Source organism: Oenanthe melanoleuca, chromosome 5, assembly GCF_029582105.1.
Source record: "Oenanthe melanoleuca isolate GR-GAL-2019-014 chromosome 5, OMel1.0, whole genome shotgun sequence".
Taxonomy (NCBI): Eukaryota; Metazoa; Chordata; class Aves; order Passeriformes; family Muscicapidae; genus Oenanthe; species Oenanthe melanoleuca.
In genome coordinates, this window is record NC_079339.1 from 58,615,488 (window position 1) to 58,632,964 (window position 17,477).

Sequence of the window (17,477 nt, forward strand, 5' to 3'; positions counted from 1 at the left end):
CAGCTGGGATCAGAAGGGAGCACACACAGCTCGTGGGGCTGCTGGGGGTGGGAGGAGGGTGAGAGCTTTCCTACCACACAGCAGCCCTGGGGGCTTTGAGCAAGGAGGAAAATGGGATTTTTGCTGAAAAAATAGAAGACAAAAGCAGAGCAAGGCCATGCAGAGTGTTTCTCTTGCTGCCTGCAGATCACCATTCCAGTTTGGAAGCCTGGGCAGGTCAGCAAGGAGTGAGATTCATTCAGAAGAGCAGACAGCAAAACTCTGACAAGCTTCTCACAGGAGAGGCAGGGAGGTCACAGCACAGAGACCTTGGCTCTTCTGCCAGAGACACATCAGGGCCTGTTTGCAAACAAAGAAGCTGCAGAAATTCCTCTGGAGAACCAGAGATGAGACAAACTGGATCCAGGTTGGCCAGGACTGCTCCCAAAGCCTGAAGGTCAACAACTCAAACTTTAGCAGGAGACAGCAGAGCTTTGACTTCTCATCTCATTCAACACAACACATTTGAGACACAATCTCCTCATCAAAACCAGCTGGGCTTTAATTGTCCCAGCCAGGAGTTCACTGTGATCTTCCCAGTTTTGATTTCCTCTCAGAGGTGTTCTCACCTTGAGCCAAGCTCAAGCCCAGCTCCAAATTACAAAGGAATCTGGGAGAAAACAGCTGCTGTGGTCCCAGCAGGGCTGTGCTTGGTCTGTGCCCCCAAGGAGAAATTCCTCTCTCCTTGCATTCATTCAGTCTTTTCACTCCAATGAGCTTTTGCATTTGTTATTCCAGCACAGAAAGAAACAGGGGGGAAAAAAAAAAAAAAAGTCAAACAGGCCTGGAGCATTTTGTGCTCTTAGAGCTCTTTTGGATTCCAAGAGAAATAAATCACATCTGTGTGTGCAGCTCCCGGATATCCGAGTGACTTGTTGAATAGAGCTGCCTCTCACATCCCAGCCCTTGGTGAGGCTTTTATTCCTGCCTTTTACAGCAGCATCAGGCCTTTTTAAGAGCTATTTTGTCTGAAGTAGGCTCAGCTTCTCCCTTCAGCTGAGCTCTGCAGCTTCCTGCAAAGTGGTTGTGTGGGAAGGGAGGACAAAAGAAGGGACGGGCTGGATGTGAAGAGAACATCTCTCTGAATGTGGCTGTCCTGATGGAAGAAATTCTGGTGTTCAAGAGCTGGTTTGTGGTTCTGGCCCATGAGATCTCCATCTGCAGCCTGTGGAAGGGAACTGAAGCCTTTCTCCTGCTTTCTGTGAGCAGGGGGTAGTGGGGAGCAAAGGGTCCTGCAGGGCCTCAGCTCCTGATGAGAAGAAGGGGATGTGTGTGGGGCTGTCTCTGAGGTCCTGAACAGCCCCAGGCAGCACTGGTGGGAAATCCCATGGGAATTTTCACACAGAGTCTGCAGCAGGAACACCTTCCTGTGGTGAGAGGCAGCTTCTGCTCATGCCAGAGAAACTATTGCAGGGCACTCTTCAAAGCTGGTTCCTGGCTGTGCTCCAGAGCCCTTCCCATCTGCTGGGGCTGCCCAGGGAGGAAGATCCCTGTGGCCAGCACAGCAAGGGTTGAAGGTGATGGCCTTCCCTTGAGCTGTGTCCCCTCCTGAGCTGATTTTGGGCTGTTCCACACAATCCCTGGGAGTGTCTCTTGCTCTGTCACATCTCAGCCCAAGGCTCTGCCTTAACCTCTGTTTCTCCAGCACCTGGATGGAGCTCAGCTGTGTGCTGGGAAGTGAGCCTGGAAGTTTCCAGGGTGACCCAGACACATCCCAAAGCTTGGCTGGTGGCAGCCCTGGGCTCTCTCCCACCTCTTCCTTCTCCTTCCTGAGCTGGGCAGCCCCTGCTCTCCTGGTTTTCCCTCACCCAGCAGATTTCCCAGCCTCTGGCCAATCTCCTGCAGGCTCTTTCTACATTCTGCCCAGCAATCTGGGTGTCAGGATGAAGGACCAGCTCCCTCCAGCTGGAGATGGAGCAGTGGAGCTCAGCAGTGCCTCTCAGGCACAGAGCTTCCACCTCCCCCAGCCAAACTAGAACCTTTTCTTTCAATCCCAGCTCCTCATCTGGAGCCCAACTTTAAATTCCTGACCATCCATTGGGTGACCCTGAGCCTTTTGGAAAGGGTGAACAGCCTGCAAGGAGCTACAGGGAGGTGAGGGGCTAATTAGGGAGAGTCATGAGCACAGCTACTCCTGGTAGTAATTCCTCTCACTCTTGGTAGGGTTAGGAGCTGTTCCTCCCTAACTTTGAGCTCTGTTAATTGGTTGTTGTGCAATAATTTCTCTCCTCTGATCCCACTGATGCCCTTTGCTTCCACAGCCTCAGCAGCAGCGAGTTGCAGAAGTTACAGCATGCAAAGAAATGTTCCCTTTTTATCTGTTTTAACACAATTCCCAGCTCAATCCATCCTCACAGCAGAGCTGGGAAAGCTGGGGGTACAGTGTGAATGTGTGGATGGTAGATTCTACATTTTCATGTTAACATATTCCTGGAAAAGGTCAGGGAAGAAACTGCTGGAGGTGACTGTTTGTGGTAGCAGGGAACAGAAACCACCAGAACCAAGAGTTCCCTCTGCTCTGACGTTTTTGCTGTGAATCCCACAAGTTAAATTCTTGCTGTAAGGCTCAGATGTGTTTTGACAGGTACAAAGGGATACCAAGAACACAACCTCCCGAACAACCCTTGAGTAAGGTGGGTGCTTGGTGGTTTTTAGGGTGTCAGAGCCCAGCACAGCCCTGCAAAATATCACCAGCTGGGTTTTCCACCCCTGATTATTGTGCACTGAAAAGGTTTGGGATGTGTTAAAGCACAGTGGGACACATGCATAGTAACCTGTGAATTTTTTTAGGTGCCTAACTGTGAAGAGGTGCAGGACCCCACCCTTTAAAATCTAGTTGAATTTATCACTCTGACACAGGGACATGGGGAATGTGTTTTCCTCACTGTCAGGGGGACACTTGGGAAGATGACCATGTTTTTCTTGCTGTCAGGGGACACTTGGGAAGATGACCATGTTTTTCTTGCTGTCAGGGGACACTTGGGAAGATGAATGTGCTTTCCTCACTGTCAGGGGACACTTGGGAAGATGACCATGTTTTCCTTGCTGTCAGGGGGACACTTGGGAAGATGACCATGTTTTCCTTGCTGTCAGGGGGACATTTGGGAAGATGACCATGTTTTCCTTGCTGTCAGGGGACACTTGGGAAGATGAATGTGCTTTCCTCACTGTCAGGGGACACTTGGGAAGATGACCATGCTTTCCTCGCTGCCAGGCTGCCCTGAAGGGTCTCTCTGGGCTGCCCAGGGTCCATGCTCAGCTGCAGGGTGCAGCTGGGGCTCAGGAGCGATGCTGCCCAGCAGAGACCCCAGTTCTGATGTGCAGTTTGCATTGATCTTACGTTTAGACACGCAGTCAGAAGAACAGACCCTCCCTTTTCCAGTGCCTTTGGAAAGATCGCAGCTGCGTAGGATGAGTCCTTTCTCCTCCACCCTTAATCTGCAACCCAGCTTCTCGGGGAGATCCTACTTTGAGCTAAGATCTTCGGCCCACCAGCTGAGCTTGCATTCTTCCTTACAGTCCCTGAATTCAGCCGGTGAGCTGAGCACCTCTGGCCTTGCCTCTTGGTCTGTGCTTCTGGGCATCTCCAGCCTCTCTGTTTGTTCTGTTGTGTTTGTTTTTTTTCCCATGACATGCGGATGGCAGTGGGGGTTCTTTCTGTTTGTCAGTGCTGGGGTTCTCCTGGGGGTGTTGCAGTTGTGCCAGTGTGAGGTGTGGGCTGATGTGATTCCTCACCTGGGTGCTGCTCTTGGTAAGGCTGAACCCTTTGGTGATCAGAAATCCCTGAGTGGTTTGGGTTGGAAGGGACCTTAAAGCTCATCCACTTCCAACCTCCTGCTATGGGCAGGGGCACTTCCCTCTAGAAGATTTCTAATTTCTAGTTTGTGTTGAGCTGGTGTCAAGGGATAATCAAAAAAGACATTCCCTGGGTAAAACCTATCAGGGTATCCCCATGCTTTCCTTTCCTAATACAACCAGGAAATGCAGCCTCTGCTGGGAGATTTGGTCTGTGAAATTAGTTTGGTTGATTAAATCTAGGCCCCTCTGAAGAAAGAAGTGAGTCTGGATGCAGGCAAGGTCTGGCTTGTTCCCCAGAGAGACTGTGGATTCCTCATCCCTGGAAGTGTTCCAGGCCAGGTTGGAGCAGCCTGGGATGGTGGAAGGTGTCCCTGCCCACAGCAGGGGTGTGCAGTGAAGTGATTTGTGTCCCCTCCAACCCAACCCACTTTGGGATTCTGTGATTCCAGCCCAACTTAGGCCTGGAGACGTGGGCTCTCTTCTGCTCAGCTTTGAGCACTGGGCTGGGCTTTTCCAAACCCAGATGGGACCATCCCAAAGCCTTGTTCCCTGCAGGGCAGAGGACACACTCCTGTGGTTCCTCCCTCTCCTGGCAGCCCCCAGGAATGTTTGGTTCTGATCCCTGTGCCCAGAATCGCTGTGGTGGGATGCAGGCAGGTCAGGCAGAGCCAGGGATGGATTTGGGCAGCCAGCAGGGAGCCACAGGGATCTCTCAGAGCTGTTTTCTAACCAGTCTTTGCACATCTTCTGTTGCTAAAGATCCTGGGCCCTGATTCTTCCAGCACTGTGGATTTACCCCCTCCAAAGGTGCTGATTCCCCAGTGTCAGCCCTGGAAGAATGGGGGCCCCCGATTGTTTGACTTCATCCCATAACACTGAATGAGGAATGCTGCAGCATGACCCTTCCAGATTAACCTGGGTGGGGGGACCCTGCAAACTTCCTTTTTTCTTTGTGCTTTTTTATGTTTGGTTTCTCATCGTGCTGCTGTGAGCTGATGGCTTCCAACATGTTTTGTGACGGACGTTCCTTCCTTTGTGTCCGTGCTGGGTGTGCACCACGGAGTCCTGCAGCCCCTGGGGTGGGGGGACAGGGAAACACGGGGGCCTGGAGGCCAGAACAGGGTCTGTGTGTCCCCCAGGAGAGCTGGAGAAGCAGTGTTGGAGTCGGGACACGGGGCAGGATTCATTAAAGCAGCCTCAGGAGGAGCCTCCTGGCTCAAGCACAGCCTGGAGCTTCCACCAGCACCCAGGGAGGAGGGACAGCCAGGCACAGAGCTGGGCAGGGCTCACCCTGAAAGCAGCCCCCTGGTCAGTGCTGTCCCATGCAGGGCTTTGTGTTGGCTTCTCCTCCTGGTGAGGACAAGCTCCTGGATCAAGGACAAGTCCCTAGGTCAGGAAAAATTTCCTGGATCAGGACAAGCCCCTAGGTCAGAACAAGCTCCTGGATCAGGACAAGCCCCTAGGTCAGGAAAAATTTCCTGGATCAGGACAAACCCTGGATCAGGACAAGCTCTTAGGTCAGAACAAGCTCCTGGATCAGGACAAGCCCCTAGGGCAGGACAAGCTCCTGGATCAGGAAAAGATCCTGGACCAGGACAAGCCCCTGGATCAGGACAAACCCTGGATCAGGACAAGCTCTTAGGTCAGAACAAGCTCCTGGATCAGGACAAGCCCCTAGGGCAGGACAAGCTCCTGGATCAGGAAAAGATCCTGGACCAGGACAAGCCCCTGGATCAGGACAAGCTCTTAGGTCAGAACAAGCTCCTGGATCAGGACAAGCTTCCAGGTCAAGAAGAACTCCTGGAACAGGACAAGCTCCTAGATCAGGAAAAATTCCTGGATCAGGACAAACCCTTAGATCAGGAAAAATTCCTGGAACAGGACAAGCTCCTAGATCAGGAAAAGCTCCTGGACCAGGACAAGCCCCAAGGTCAGGAGAAATTCCTGGACAAGGACAAGCTCCTAGGTCAGAAAAAAGCTCCTGGATCAGGACAAGGTGCTGAATCAGGACAAGCTTCCATGTAAAGAAAAACTACTGCATCAGGAAAAGCTCCTAGGTCAGGAAAAACTCTTGGAACAGGATAAGCCCCTAGGTCAGGACAAGCTCCTAGGTCAGGAAAAATTCCTGAATGAGAACAAACCCCTAAGCTTGGCAGTTTAGAGAATCTTTACCAAGCAGCCAAGATACTCCACCAAGGCTAAAATTTCCTGCCTCTTTCCTGGAGAAAAGCAGAATAATTTGGCATCCTGAGCAGTCAGACTTTGTAGAGTCCACACTCAAACTCCCAGGCTGTGTTTGCCACCCCTCCATGTGCCCTCTGGCTTTTTAATGAATCAGGCCTCCCCTGGCTGCTGGATGTTTAATTAACAATGAAGTGCTCACGATGTTTGTCAGGAGGTTGTTGTTCCTTAGCTGTGATGTGTGAAATGTAGTATCTCTTTATAGGATGCAATTTTGACACACAAGGATCGCCTTACTCCCAATTAGGCAAGTATCTTAATCACAATTAACTGGCAACTACTGCATGTTGCTTCATTCTTTTTGCTTTTTTCTCTTTTCTTTGGTGACTGAGCAGCATTTCTTGCTCATACACTGCTTGCAGAGCACTCCTGGATGCGACAGAATCATGGAATTGTTGAGGTTGGAAAAGCCCTCTAAGAATTGAGTCCAGCTATTCCCCAGCCCTGCCAAGGCCACCACTGACCCCTGTCCCCAAGTGCCACATCCACGTGGCTTTTAAATCCCTCCAGGGATGGGGACTCCCTGAGCAGGAGGCAGATTTGGAGAAGTTGTGATTGCTGGATGATGTAAAAGCATTTTGGTTTTCCCCCACATGGTTTTAAAGAGAAGCCTGAGGTCAGTGCTCTGGAAGTGGCCCTGTAATTTAAGAACTGATCCTTCTGCTCTCCTCCTCTTTTAAATGGAAAGAGGGCAGGGTTAGGTTGGATATTAGGAAGGAATTCTGGCTGGGAGGGTGAGGCCCTGGCACAGGGTGCCAGAGAAGCTGTGGCTGCCCCTGGATCCCTGCAGGTGTCCAAGATCAGCTTGGAGCAGCCTGGGACAGTGGAAGGTGTCCCTGCCCATGGCAGGGGGTGGAACAGGATGATCTTTAAGGTCCCTTCCAACCCCAACCATTCCATGGTTCCATGATTCCTGCTCATTAAGGCACTTGAACGTGGGCTAAATGCCTTGGATGCAATTAGCCCCTCTGCAGCTAATTAAAGCAAGGTGGTTCTGCTTGCCTGTCCTCTTCAGACTGTCTGCAAGGCTCATTGCCCTGGGAGCAGGATCCTGCAGCCCTGTGGGATTCCTGACCCTGCCCCCTCTCATCCCCAGCCCATCTTCCCACCTTGATCCCAAACCCCAACAGATCCATGCTCTGGAGTCACAGACAAGCAGCAATGCTTTCTCCTCCTTTTCCCTGCCCAAGCTGACTCTGTTTTCTCTCCCTCATGCCTTTCCCTGGGAATGACCACAGTTGACATTAAAAAAATGGTGGCAGGTACGGCTCCCCCGAGCGCGGCGCGTGCATGGCAGCTGTGCTGGGAAACCTTCCAAAAAACACTCAGTCCTCTCACACCAGGCTTTTTATTCTTCAAGTGTTCTGTGGATGTGTCAGTTCATGTTTTCAGCTGGAGGAAACCACCTGGGGAGCCAGGCTGGTGGCTTGGGAATGAATGCCTGTCCCTCTGTCCCTGTCTGTCAGATTTGCAGTAACCAAGTCCTGTGCATTTAAACCAGCAGCCCTAAGGAATCCTGGAGGTTTTGGGGCATTTTCCAGCCTTGCCATGAGTTCTTGTCTTAGGTGTGGCTCGTTGCTTGGCAGGGAGGTTTCGTGGTGTGATGTGGCATCTCAGTAAATGAAGATGTGTGTGTGTGTGCTTTTGGTTCCCAAGAACAGCCCTTAAATACACACAGAGTTTATCTGCTGATCCTCAGTCCCCTTCCCACACTAACCTGACTCTGTAAATTAAACAACACTTGGTCCTGAGAGTAAATCACATTTCCAGGCCAGGTTGGACAGGGCTTGGAGCAACCTGGGATAGTGGAAGGTGTCCCTGCCCATGGCAGGGGTTGGAAGGAGATGGGCTTTATGATCCCTTCCACCCCAAAACACTCCATGATTGCACAACTCTGTTAGAGCTTGGAGATCTGGTGAGGATCACAGCTCCTGCAAGGGCCAAATTCTAGGAGACCTTGAGGATCCTGCAGGGTCACGAGCCAAGACATTGGGAGCCAAGGAGCAGCGGGAGCAAAACTCCTACAAGTCCTGGCCATAAAACCACAGGCACAGTGGCAGCTGCAGCCACAGGAGCTCAGAGCATCCCTCCGTGGTGGAAGTTGTCCCTCCATGGTAGAAGCTGTCTCTTGGTGGTGGAAGCTGTCCCTCAGTGATGGAAGTTGTCCCTCAGTGATGGAAGTTGTCCCTCAGTGATGGAAGTTGTCCCTCAGTGATGGAAGCTGTCCCTCAGTGATGGAAGTTGTCCTCAGTGGTGGAAGATCTCTCCATGGTGGAAACTGTCCCTTGGTGATGGAATTTGTCCCTCAATATGGTGGAAGTTTTCACTCTATGGTGGAATCTGTCCCTCAGTGGTGGCAGTTGTCCCTCCATGGTGAAAATTGTCCCTCAGTGATGGAAGCTGTCCCTCAGTGATGGAATTTGTTCCTCCGTGGTGGAATTTGTTCCTCCGTGGTGGAAGTTGTCCCTCAGTGATGGAAGCTGTCCCTCCACGGTGGAATTTGTCCCTCAATATGGTGGAAGTTTTCACTCTATGGTGGAATCTGTCCCTCAGTGATGGAACCTTTCCCTCAGTGGTGGAACCTGTCCCTCAGTGATGGAACCTGTCCCTCAGTGGAGGAACCTGTCCCTCAGTGGTGGAATTTGTCCCTCAGTGGTGGAACCTGTCCCTCAGTGGTGGAATTTGTCCCTCAGTGGTAGAACTTGTCCCTCAGTGATGGAACCTGTCCCTCAGTGGAGGAACCTGTCCCTCAGTGATGGAACCTGTCTGTCCCTCAGTGATGGAACCTGTCTGTCCCTCAGTGGAGGAACCTGTCCCTCAGTGATGGAACCTGTCCCTCAGTGATGGAACCTGTCTGTCCCTCAGTGGAGGAACCTGTCCCTCAGTGATGGAACCTGTCCCTCAGTGATGGAACCTGTCTCTCAGTGATGGAACCTGTCTGTCCCTCAGTGGAGGAACCTGTCCCTCAGTGATGGAACCTGTCTGTCCCTCAGTGATGGAACCTGTCTGTCCCTCAGTGATGGAACCTGTCTGTCCCTCAGTGGTGGAACCTGTCCCTCAGTGGTGGAACCTGTCCCTCAGTGGAGGAACCTGTCCCTCAGTTCCGTGTCCTGCATGCAGCATGCCCTGTCCATGTCTCCCCTCCCCTCCATGTCCCCCCTGCTCTAACCCTGCACTTTTGTCCTTTCCAGTCGCTTGGTTTTCTTTCGACCCCTCCTCGGCCCACGCCGACATCATCTTTTCCAACGACAACCTGACGGTCACGTGCAACAGCTACGACGACAGGGTGGTGCTGGGGAAGACGGGCTTCTCCAAGGGGCTGCACTACTGGGAGCTGTCCATCGACCGCTACGACAACCACCCCGACCCGGCCTTCGGCGTGGCGCGCCTCGACGTGCTCAAGGACGCCATGCTGGGCAAGGACGACAAGGCCTGGGCCATGTACGTGGACAACAACCGCAGCTGGTTCATGCACAACAACTCCCACACCAACAGGTGGGTCTCCTTGTGCTTGGTGACTGTGGGAGTCCAGAGTGTTCCTCTTGGGGGTCTCAGAACCCCCCTGGCAATGGTCTCAAAGACCTCTGGTGTCTCAGACGCTGAATTCAAATTGCCAACACAGAGGGAATGGAAACAAGCCACCAAATCAGGTTGTTAGAACGTAGATAAATAGACTTTTGGGGATGTTTGTGGTAAGGGACACGTGGCCAAGGTGGAGAATTTGGGGTGTGGATACCTCTTCATACTGGGTGAAGAAGAGTCAGAAGCTGTTTTCTGAGGTTTCCAAGGTTGTTTATTCTTCCTTACCTAAGGAATTCTTTCTCTGACTAACAGAGCTCTGTCTAGCAGGTCAGTCAGAGGCACACTGCCTGCCCTCTGGTCAGGTCTTATCCTTTATACTATAAATTACACACATGATGTTTACAGTTATTTCCCAATACATGACCCTTACATTGCCCTGTCCAGCTTTCTCCCAAACCAATCCAGAGGTGCCATCCTAACCCAAAAGATGGATGCCACCAAGAAGAAGAAAGGAAAGACATACCACACCCAAATTCCTCCATCTTAGCTCTGAGCCCCTTATCATAAACAATTTTATAAATTCACTTTTCTACCTTATAACAATCTAATTTATGCTCTACTTATTTTTTGTGACTTGTAATTCTTCCTGTAATGATGGTAACTTTTCCTAGGGACTGAAATCAAACCCACAGGGGTCTTGGGCACTGTGCCAAGGCCTCTGAGCCCCCTGCCTGGGTCTGGAGGCATCCAGGGAAGCCAAGAACACCCTGGATTCCCACAGTAGGGGGCATGGACAGGGGCTTCTGCCCTGTGGCTTTGGCAGTGGCACCTGCAGGTGTCCACAGGGAGGGTGATGTCAGTCCTGGTCAGCTCTGTTGGAGGATGTGCCCTTCCCTCTGGGAGCCTCGGGTGGATGGTGGTCAGGACACACTCAGGAGCTCTCTGTGTTCTGGGCTTGATGTTTGCAGGTTATTACATAGGGTGTGGGTTAAAAGGGCCCTGCAGGAGCTGCCAGCCACAGCTCAGAGCAGGGCAGAAAGAGAGATAAGAGAGAGAAGTAAGAGAGGTAAGAGAGTGATTTTCCCATTTACAACACAATAAATCTTCTATGTTGAATATTCTCATTTCCACCAACCAATCTAATACAAGATGCAAATTCTCTAACATTTTCATGCCACCTATAGGAATTGCTACATCACCATGTTTTACTGCTTTCTTATCTCTAAACCTTATCTGGGACCCTTCCTGTCATGCCTGGAGAGGGTCTCTGCTGCTCTTTGGTATTTGCAGCAACTGGTGGTATCTAAACAAAGGGAGAAGATCTTCAAGCATCCACATTGCTGCTCTCAGCCACTTAGTTGAAAACTGCTTTCATTTCTATCTTGCTGATGGTTTCCATGTTCTCAAAATCTTTTGCTAGGCAATCATATTGATAAGGTTTTCCTGATTCATCCTTCCCAACACTTCCCCAGGTGGGGATCAGGCCCTGCCTGGTTCCAGGAGTCCTTCCCTGCCTTCCATCACTGTTTCCATGCTGACTCTTGCTGTTGGCATCCCCTTCCTAGTAACAGCCAAATCCTTGCACTTCATTGCCATGATCCCTGTGCCACAGCTGCTGCTCATGTCCACATGGGACTGGGGACTTTGCTTGGGGAGAGCCAGGGCTCACCTTCCTGCAGCCCTGAGGGCCATTCCCTGCTGGATCAGCAGGTTTTGCTTCACAACTCCCTGTGCTTTCTCCCATGGTTGTGTGGCTGAGGCTGCTCTCAGGGTGGCTTTTCCCTTGGGGACATCATGGCAAGAGGACAGCAGCTCCATGGCAGGGTGGAGGAGGAGGTTCCCAGGAATGAAGAGCCTGGCTGGGATTGCAGCAGGTGATGGGCTGGCTCCTGGGTGAGCTGTGGTGTTCACCATCATCAGCCCTTGAGCTCCATGGCCTGAGCCAGGAGCACAGGGGACACTGAGCCACTGCCCTTGAGACACTGGTTTTAGAAAAGTTAAGATTTTAGCTAAAAGATTTGCTGGAATTAATTGAAGCAGATAGATAGATAGGCCTTGCTGGAAATAATTAAGAGAAGCTGGACTTGAGATGGTTACCTGAGATTTAAATAATTAATTGCTTGTCATTTTTATGTTTGCTCAGCTGGGTTTGCAATGAGAAAAGGAGAAACTAAAGGAACACAGGCAACTGGAAATCTTTTACACCTCAAAACCAATTGAAAAGTCACAGAGGGAGGAAGTTGGAGTTCTCCCAGAGACCATTTGTGTTGTCATCCATGGGAGGGGTTGAAAGTTCAGGATGAGAAAGACTCACCTTACTTCCTCTTCTCACAACCCCTCCCCATAAAAAAGACCACAGACCCAATTAAGAGAAAAAAACACTAATGCTTAATTATCATAGGAGGAGGGGAATGGGAGGTGCTGGTGTTATGAATATGTAAACACTCAAAACTTTTGTAAATAAATAGACTCTGGAATTGTTTGTAACTTTGGGGATGACCCCACAGAGCTGCCCAGCACTGAATTAAACATTCCCTCTCTAGCTCTGAACTGTTACAAAGCCTTTTGTCCCTCAGAGTTGAGGATTTTAGTATTTCCTATTTTAGTAAACCCCCCTTCTCCTCCCCCAGAACCGAGGGTGGGATCACCAAGGGTGCCACGGTGGGAGTGCTGCTGGATCTGACCAGGAGGACTCTGACATTCTCCATCAACGAGGACCAGCAGGGGCCCGTGGCCTTCGAGAACCTGGAGGGGCTTTTCTTCCCCGCTGTCAGCCTCAACAGGAACGTGCAGGTACGGGGGGCAGGCAGCTTGGGGATCCCCAGCCACCAACCTGAACCACTTCTCAGCTTACTGAGAGCAGACTGCAGCATCAAATCTCTGAGAAATCTCCTGACAAAGTTGCTGAAGCTCCCCAACAAAGACAAACACATTGTTATCACACCCATTCTTCTTGCAGAGTTAGGAGAAATAATGCAGTTGTGTAGTCTCATATTTCAATGGGACACCTCAAGCCAAGGTGCTAATAATCAAATTTGCTTTATAATAATATCTTGCTATTATTCTAATTAGCAATTCTAATTGCTAATAATATTTTGCTAATAATCAAATTAATTTTCTCACCTTACAGATCTCCAAAAGCAATTTTTACAACGTTAGAAGTGACAGCTCAAATCATAATCAGGGCCAGAGCAAGATTGTTAGCAATGGCAGGCAAAGATTTTAAAATTATTTATCTGCCATTGAAAAAGAATATTTTGATTGGACATTGCAAAAATGCATTGTTAGGTTATTCAGGTGTCTGTTCAATTCATTTTCCAAGCCATAAGTTGTTGCAAGCAAAATTAAGTTTTAGAGAAAAACCCATATTAAGTCAAGTTCCATTGGATGCAGTAACACTGTTCACTGGTGGTCCAGAAAAAACACATAAATCAGTAATAACATGTGTTAATAACATTCCCAGCTCTCACACATTCCTTGCTGTCACACTCTCCTCATGCTGCTGTCACTGCAGTGCCATTGCTCAGGAGCAGGAGGGTTCTAAACTTGCCCTAAAGCACCTGTGAGTGTCCAGAATCAGGACAGGAGCCTGGCTCCAGGTTCCTCCCCCCAGAGCTCTCCAGCCCTCCCTGGGATGGGGTTTGGTAACTCTGTTTTGTGATGCTCCTTCCCAAGAGCCTCCCCAGGTCCTGGATGGGAGCAGGGCACCTTCCAAAGCCTGTTTTCCTCTGGGACATTTCAAACCCCTCTTCTCTCCCTCTCTCCCAAGCTCTCAGCTCTCCTCAACATGCCCAGGCGGTGACACCCTGAGCCAATCTGGTATTTCCACCTTTCATTTCCCTTCTCACTGATCACATCCCTGCTGTCCTCTGTCCCAGGGAATCCTCCACAGCCTGGCTTTGGCACATCCCCCCTGCCACTGCCTGCACCTCCAGGGACACTGCACATGATGGATCATCTCAGGGTGTTGAGTATTTTGGCAGGGTCAAAGCTGGAGAGGGACTTTGGAACAGAGCCTGGAGTAACAGGACACAGGGAATGGCTTCCCACTGCCAGAGGGCAGGAAGAGATGGGATATTGGGAAGGAATTCTTCCCTGTGAGGGTGGGCAGGCCCTGGCACAGGGTGCCCAGAGCAGCTGTGGCTGCCCCTGGATCCCTGGAAGTGTCCAGGTTGGACAGGGCTTGGAGCAACCTGGGATAGTGGGAGGTGTCCCTGCACACGGCAGGGGGTGGAGTGAGATGGGTTTTGAGGTCACTTCCAACCCAAACCATTCTAGGATTTTATGATCACCTCTGTGCAAGGGCAGAGACACCAACTGACCTCTCTAAATTCAGGATCCATTAATTAGGACGTGCTCTGCTGTGTCCATCAGGATCCAGAGTTTACTGCTCTGTCACCAAGGCAGTGGCAATTTCCCAACCTTGCCCATGTTGTCTATGCTGGGTTTAGAGGTGCTGTATTAATTTGGTGTGGTAAAAACATCCTGCTGTGTGCTGGGTTTAATTCCTACCTCAGTCCTCTGCACACCCATAAGGGACAAGGAATTTCTGGAGCCCCTTGGCTTTGTGAGTTCCCTGGGCAAGGCAGAGTCTAAATCCCCTGACAGCACAGAAATCCGATGGAATGCTGATAAAAGGCTGCTAATTAAGCCAAGCCATTTATTATGCTTCTTCAGAGGTATATCCCTAATTGAAAACAACTCTAATTAGGAGGGGAATCACTGTATTTTAGACAGTTTTCTTTAAATCTGTATCTGGGGGGGAAAATGCTGCTGCTGCAATAAAAGGAGGAATTGGGAATTTAGAATTCTTCCAAATGAAAGCATTTGTGGAGGGAACTGAATTTCACCAGTGCATGGCCCTATCCCAACATCCTGATGCTGCTCAGCTTCCCCACACAAAGCTCCCTCCTCCCACCAGCCATCAGCCACATCCCCTCCACTGTCCCTGTCCCCTCTCTGTCCCCATCCCCACTCAGCTCAGGGGTTTCTCCAGGATCTCCTGTAATGTTCTCACTGTCCCTCAGCCCCCCACTCACAAAGACCCAACTCCTGCCATGTCCCACCTCACTGGCAGCCAGCTGTGGGATTTGTACACAGCCAGCTGGGAGTATTTGGGGCTTGGCATGAGCAGTCCCAGTTCACTCCAGCAGCACAGAAAAGAGGAACAAGCCAGATGGAGGCACTGCCACAGTTCTGGGGACACCTGCATCTCCGCTCACACCCTGCCTGTCCCCAGTGCTGCTCCTGCCCTCTCTGGGGACAGAGTGGCAGCTGCCAGGCAGGAGCTGTCCCAGCAGCACTCTGGAGCCATGAGCCCGTGTGTGTCCCTGCAGGTGACGCTGCACACCGGGCTGCCCGTGCCCGAGTTCTACGCCTCGCGCTCGGCCATGCCCTGAGGACGCTCCCGGAGCCGGCTGCCTCTTCTGGGATGAGAGGAGCCAGCCATTCCCTCCTGCAGGACGAGGCCAGCCTGCCCAGCTGCTGGGCCACCAGATCCCTGCTGGGCCACCAGATCCCTGCTCAGCCTCTGGCTGGAGAAGCAGATGAGGAAGGAAGATCCGGCTTTCGGCCGCTCCGCTCTCCGGCCTCCGCGCTGTCCTGTGTGTGTGCGCTTCGCTCTTTAGCTCTCTTTGGCTGATGAAGTACCTAGGTAGCCTGAGCTGTTCTCCTGTGTCTGCTTTTAGGTTTGGTTTTCCTGATTTCAGTTGGGGTTTTTGGGGATGGGGCAGTTCCGTGTCGCTCTCCCCTCCCAGCGGAGGGACCCCAGCACGGGAACGCTTCGCCCACGCCAGCCTGGTTACTTTGCAGGATTCTTTCTTTCCCCTGTGGCCTTTCTTGCAGAGCACCCTCGGTCATGTGTAGAGGTGGGTCCTGGATTACCAGTCAGTCTCCATGTCCTGACCAGAACACCCCACTCTGTCCCCTGTCCCCCTGGGGCGTCTCTGCGGGGCAGGGGGTGGCCATCCTGTCCCCAGGTGCTCTGGGTGCTGGCAGACCCTTGGTCGGGTGCTGAATGCCATGGGGGGGCTCTCACCCCCCCATCCCCAACCTAAACCCACACCTTGGTGCCAGCAATGCGCCACAGCCATAGACCAGAGAGCCCTCCTGGCTCTTTGGAGATTAGTGTTTATTTTTTTATAGTTGCCATATAAAGCCTAGCCTTAAATTCAACTGATAGTGTCCTTCCAATCACCGGAGAATCCATTCTGCAGTGAGGGTCTGACAGAGCCCGGGGGTGGGGATGGGGTGGGGGAGGAAGGAGAGCTGGCCACAGCCCTGCCACGCACTCAGGAATCCGCAGCAGTTCCCGTCAGCCTCCATCCCCTGCTTGACTTTCTGGTAATTCAGAGGCAGGAGAGGAGCGGTGCCAGCCCCGTGGCCGAGCCCAGAGCTCCTGCTGTCCCCTGCGGAGCCGGGACGGGCAGCGGGATCGCTCCCAGCTCCGGGCGGGGCGCGACGGCAGCGCCGGCCCAGCAGAAAGACAAGTGTAAATATCAACAACCCATTCCCTGCCAGCGTGCCCTCCTCTAGGACAGCCCCCTTCATCCCCGTGTTGCTCCAGCATTTCAGTTTTCCTAATTTATTGGATGGGTGCTATCTCGTTGACTCCCACCAAGGAGTTCCTCCAGCTGCCGGAGAGCCGTGTTGCGGGACAACGCCGGGCAGCTCCTTGGTGCGTTCTGAGGAGCCTCTGTGGCCGGCTCACCCGGCTCCTCTCTCTCTCTGAGCTGTCATTCCCCGTTCTTTAGGGTGTTCATGGTGCTTCTTAGAGTCCCAGTGATTGTACGACGTCGTCCCCGTTGCGCGATGGTAGCTGCACACAGCCGCTGTACTGACCACCGGTGTCACGTTTGCTGTTCTAATAAAGGACTTTTACCAGAGAAGGGCAGAGCTCCCAGAGCATCTCTGTGCTTCATTTCTCATCTCACCCCCTGTCCTGGTGTGAAGGACAGGTGTCTGCCAATAAAGGCAGGAGTTTCTCTTTGAAATTATTATCATAATTTTGAAATTAAGGGGCTCTCAGGCAAAGAGGATGGGAATTAGGAATAACAGTTCTTTACTAGGAAAATTAAAATAGAAATGCAGTATTACACAGAACAATCCCAACCCTGCCAGAGTCAGAATCCAAGCTGACACCCGTCAGTCAGTCAGGGTGTTGGCACAGTCCCATTCAATGGTGGCTGCATCCTCCTGCAGGGGCAGATGTGGTTCAGCTGGAGCAGTGCTCCTGGAGAAGGTGCAGTTTCCTCTGAAGCTCCAGGGATGATGTGCAAAGGTCTGGTTTTCCTCTGGGATCCAGTGGAAAGAAGGTGCCTTGGTGTCCCAAATCTCAGTTTTTATCTGGGTAGGAAAGGCTTGGCTGCTCCCCTGGCTGGAGCATCTCCCAGTGGGATGATGGAATTTTATCAGTCATGCACTGGGACTCACTGGCCATGAACAGGAGATATCTCCTGGAGGGAGGATGGGCTGTGGGAAGATAAAGATGATTGCCCAGCTGGTTTAAAGATGGCCCATGAGCAGATAATGTGTGCCAGGAGATCAGGGGCACTGCCCCACCTGGGTTAATGGGAACAGAATTCACATTTCTGGCCACATCCTGTGTTGCAACCCAAGACACCCCCACTGTGCCCCTGGTTCACTTCCCTTCACCCCCTCAGTGTCCTTGTCCAGAGATAGCAGCAGAGAGCAGACAGAACTCAGTCAAAGAGAGGGAGGGGGCCGTGGAAGCCACTTGAGGAAGGAATTCCTGGCTGGGAGGGTGGGGGAGCCCTGGCACAGGTTGCCCAGAGAAGCTGTGGCTGCCCCATCCCTGGAAGGAGGGAGGAATGACCAAGGCTGGATACAGAGCACCATCTCCCCAGGGAGATGGAATA

The 17,477-nt window shown here is 51.7% G+C and overlaps 1 protein-coding gene across 6 annotated transcripts in view; it reads left to right on the forward strand.

The window, feature by feature from the left end:
• TRIM9 (tripartite motif containing 9) overlaps positions 1–16,608 on the forward strand; it is a 58,294-nt gene extending 41,686 nt beyond the window's left edge. For 2 of the 6 annotated variants that reach the window (XM_056493474.1, XM_056493475.1), the window contains exons 8-13: positions 3,386–3,574; positions 6,284–6,325; positions 7,317–7,340; positions 9,270–9,573; positions 12,231–12,393; positions 14,937–16,608. In XM_056493474.1, coding sequence (XP_056349449.1) covers positions 3,386–3,574; positions 6,284–6,325; positions 7,317–7,340; positions 9,270–9,573; positions 12,231–12,393; positions 14,937–14,999 — 785 coding nt within the window. In that variant the 3' untranslated portion in view covers positions 15,000–16,608. The remainder of the gene's footprint in view (positions 1–3,385; positions 3,575–6,283; positions 6,326–7,316; positions 7,341–9,269; positions 9,574–12,230; positions 12,394–14,936) is intronic. The other 4 variants (XM_056493476.1, XM_056493477.1, XM_056493478.1 and 1 more) reach the window with 2 other exon arrangements.
• Positions 16,609–17,477: the final 869 nt, after the last annotated feature.